This window comes from Benincasa hispida, chromosome 8 (genome assembly GCF_009727055.1).
Source record: "Benincasa hispida cultivar B227 chromosome 8, ASM972705v1, whole genome shotgun sequence".
Classification (NCBI taxonomy): Eukaryota; Viridiplantae; Streptophyta; class Magnoliopsida; order Cucurbitales; family Cucurbitaceae; genus Benincasa; species Benincasa hispida.
The window spans coordinates 14,533,694-14,535,500 of record NC_052356.1 but is presented as its reverse complement, the minus strand read 5'-3'; the positions used below and the strand labels follow the sequence as shown (position 1 = coordinate 14,535,500).

General features: G+C 36.3%; 1 protein-coding gene across 1 annotated transcript; it reads right to left on the bottom strand.

Annotated features, from left to right (window-relative positions):
* Positions 1 to 449: 449 nt before the first annotated feature.
* On the bottom strand, positions 450 to 1,423 carry LOC120083816. Its single transcript, XM_039039696.1, has one exon. The coding sequence runs from the start codon at positions 1,323 to 1,325 to the stop codon at positions 594 to 596; it is 732 nt and encodes a 243-aa protein (XP_038895624.1). The 5' UTR covers positions 1,326 to 1,423; the 3' UTR covers positions 450 to 593.
* Between the last annotated feature and the right edge of the window lie 384 nt (positions 1,424 to 1,807).

Here is a 1,807-nt window from a genome sequence, read left to right as displayed (position 1 = left end):
GATAACCTTTCTATTAACATCCCACGTATGGTAGCTTTATTCACCAATGTCGTCCTCTGATAGGACACAATTATTTCTGGAAAATTTCACAAAATGATCTAAATCTTAAAACTTTTCTATGAATGACCCCTTCCTATGGGCAAAAGGTAAGTCATAGATAAGTTTTTAAAAAGAGGTCATTCATAAAAAAGTTTTTGAGATTTGAGTCATTTTGTGAAATTTTCCATTGTTTGTTCGATCGAGTTTGAGTGAAAAGTAGGAAGTTCATTTCCAATAAATTAGAAATATTGAATTTTACTAGAGAGTACGGCCATCTCTCATTCTTCATCTTTTAAAAGTATAAATAAAAAGTAGAATTAATTTAAAACGACACAAAAAGAATCCCCACAAACTTGATGAAAGAAAATTTGGCTTAAAGAAACTGCAGGGGAAAGACATTTGGAGGAACAACTATCCATAAATGTGTATAGATGAAGAATAAAGGGTATAAAAATCTCATAAAATGTTGATTAAACGCGGTAAAGAAAGCAAAGTTAAGAGATTGATTTAATGAAGATGAGAAATGGTCTAGCTGAGACAATTGTTGTGTTGTTTTACCTGAGGGTGGGAAACATTCTAATATTACATGGGGGCTCGTTTATTCGATACAAAAGAAGGAATTGTTTAAAATCACATGCTACATGGATTGGCACGTCGTTCAAGTTGAATATTCCAATATGAAAACCAACTGTAGACTCCATTGTCACCTGCACATTCATTTGTACCCTTTTTCGATCATCTTCTAGTTGCGATACATTGTCTTTATCTGTAGAAGCTCCCACGACATTCATGGTTACGTTAAAGTATGTGGTATTTCCAGGCTTATGAGTGAAACCGGGAATCACGCTCCTGCCCAATTTCACGTCATCTGACGCCAAATTCACCACAATATTGCTGTAACTCAACTCTATTTTGTCATTCTTATTCCTCATCTCGATTGACACATCTACTTTTGCATTTAACAGAACATTATTCTGATTTGTGGAGTTATTAGTCTCAAATTTGGACAAGTTCAACATTTTTACGGTGATTTGTGGCAATCCTGATTGAAGGAAGGACATGAATATTACGCCAAGGATAAGAACGGCGAGAACAATTCCAAACACCACAAGACATATCCATGCGCAACATGCAAATAAACGGGGACAACATTTGCTTCGATGCCTAGAATTACCTTCGCCGGATGCCGCTCGGTGTCTAGGAAGGGATTCAGAGAACGCCACCCGACGCGATCCTCTGTTTTGGCTTGGAAGTCGATCAAGTTGATTAGAAGCAACATTATTCATTTCTTAAATTGCAACGAGAGAAATCAACCTCTCGCCCAACCCACCGCCACCACCTTCCCAATTCTAAATTTGATTTTCTTTTACCTCTCACGATCATCTCCATCACCCCCAGGGGTCGGGGCACAAGTTATCGTTGCCTAAAGCATCGAACTTGTCAGATTGAAATATCCATTTATAGTAAATTGCGGTTTTTCTTTTCCAATTTTTCACAACAAAGGTAAATGTAATTTGAGGCTGGCAACTGCCGAGCAAAGCCTCTCCATCTTCATTTTCAAACAAAATTTACCCCAATGTTTATGTGGGTACATATGTGTCATTTTACATTTTCTTCGCCAAATATATAGATTCATCTTTTCAATATATATAATAATGTTTTCCTACCCTCAATTTTAAGGTATTATAATTTTTCTCTGCAGCTTCTTGCAGTGAGAAAGTGTGAGAAAATTGACTAAAAATCAAAATTGAAAGTGCTAGAATTTCTC

What these genes read in the sequence shown, in the direction of transcription:
- LOC120083816 (XM_039039696.1), bottom strand. Translation starts at nt 1,325, where the DNA reads ATGAATAATGTTGCTTCTAATCAACTTGATCGACTTCCAAGCCAAAAC.